General features: G+C 50.8%; 1 protein-coding gene across 1 annotated transcript in view; it reads right to left on the bottom strand.

Annotated features, from left to right (window-relative positions):
* Nucleotides 1-554, bottom strand: part of LOC123183423 (DEAD-box ATP-dependent RNA helicase 15) — a 5,204-nt gene extending 4,650 nt beyond the window's left edge. The window contains exons 1-2 of the mRNA XM_044596235.1: nucleotides 335-554; nucleotides 1-202 (exon numbers count right to left, since the gene is read on the bottom strand). Coding sequence (XP_044452170.1) covers nucleotides 1-202; nucleotides 335-336 — 204 coding nt within the window. The 5' untranslated portion in view covers nucleotides 337-554. The remainder of the gene's footprint in view (nucleotides 203-334) is intronic.
* Between the last annotated feature and the right edge of the window lie 211 nt (nucleotides 555-765).

The following is a 765-nucleotide window of genomic DNA, read 5'->3' as shown; positions in this document are numbered from 1 at the left end:
GATGGCCCGGAGCAGCTCGGGCTTGAGGAGGAAGTCGCGGAATCCGGAGCTGTGGATGCCGACGTAGCCCTTCTTGGCCTGGGCGGCGTCGGCGGCGGGCTTGGCGTTGGCGGTGGAGGAGGCGTCGAGGGCCTTGTCGTCGTCCTCCTCGTAGTCGAGCAGCTCCTCCTCGTACACGTCGTTCTCCTTGGCCTCCCCCATCCTGAATGAAAACCACTCGTGTCAATTCGATTGGATTGGATTGGATTGAATTGGATTCAAACAAACCCTAGATTAGCCTAGCTAGATCTCGCCCGAGAGAGAGAGAGAGAGAGAGAGAGAGAGAGAGACTCACATGGATGGATGGATTGACGGATGAATCCGGTTGGTAGGGGGAGAGGAGCTGCAGAGAAAGATCCGGCGCTAGGGTTTTGGGCGGCTGCGGGGAGGAGAGGATAGGGTTCGATTTCTCCTTTGGTTTGGTTTGGTTTGGTTTGGGGGCTCCGCTAGGGTTGGGATTGGATTGGAAAGATATATATGGTATGGATGGTATGGAGGGAGGATAAACAGGCCCAGGCCGGGCCGTGCTCTTGTGCTACTTGCTACTAAAATGGGCTCTCTTTTGTTTTGCTCTGTCTTGTCTTGGGGACTCTCTCTTTTTTTTTCCTTCTTCCAAAAAAGGATCATATATTTTATTTCCTTTTTCGAAAAAAGCATCATATATCTTATTATTATTGTATAAAGAAGAAGAAGCCAACAACTTCTTCTTGATGGAGAATGGAGTTG

This window comes from Triticum aestivum, chromosome 1D, assembly GCF_018294505.1.
Source record: "Triticum aestivum cultivar Chinese Spring chromosome 1D, IWGSC CS RefSeq v2.1, whole genome shotgun sequence".
Lineage (NCBI taxonomy): Eukaryota > Viridiplantae > Streptophyta > Magnoliopsida > Poales > Poaceae > Triticum > Triticum aestivum.
Note: the sequence above shows the minus strand (reverse complement) of the source record. Positions and strands in the feature narration are given on the sequence as shown.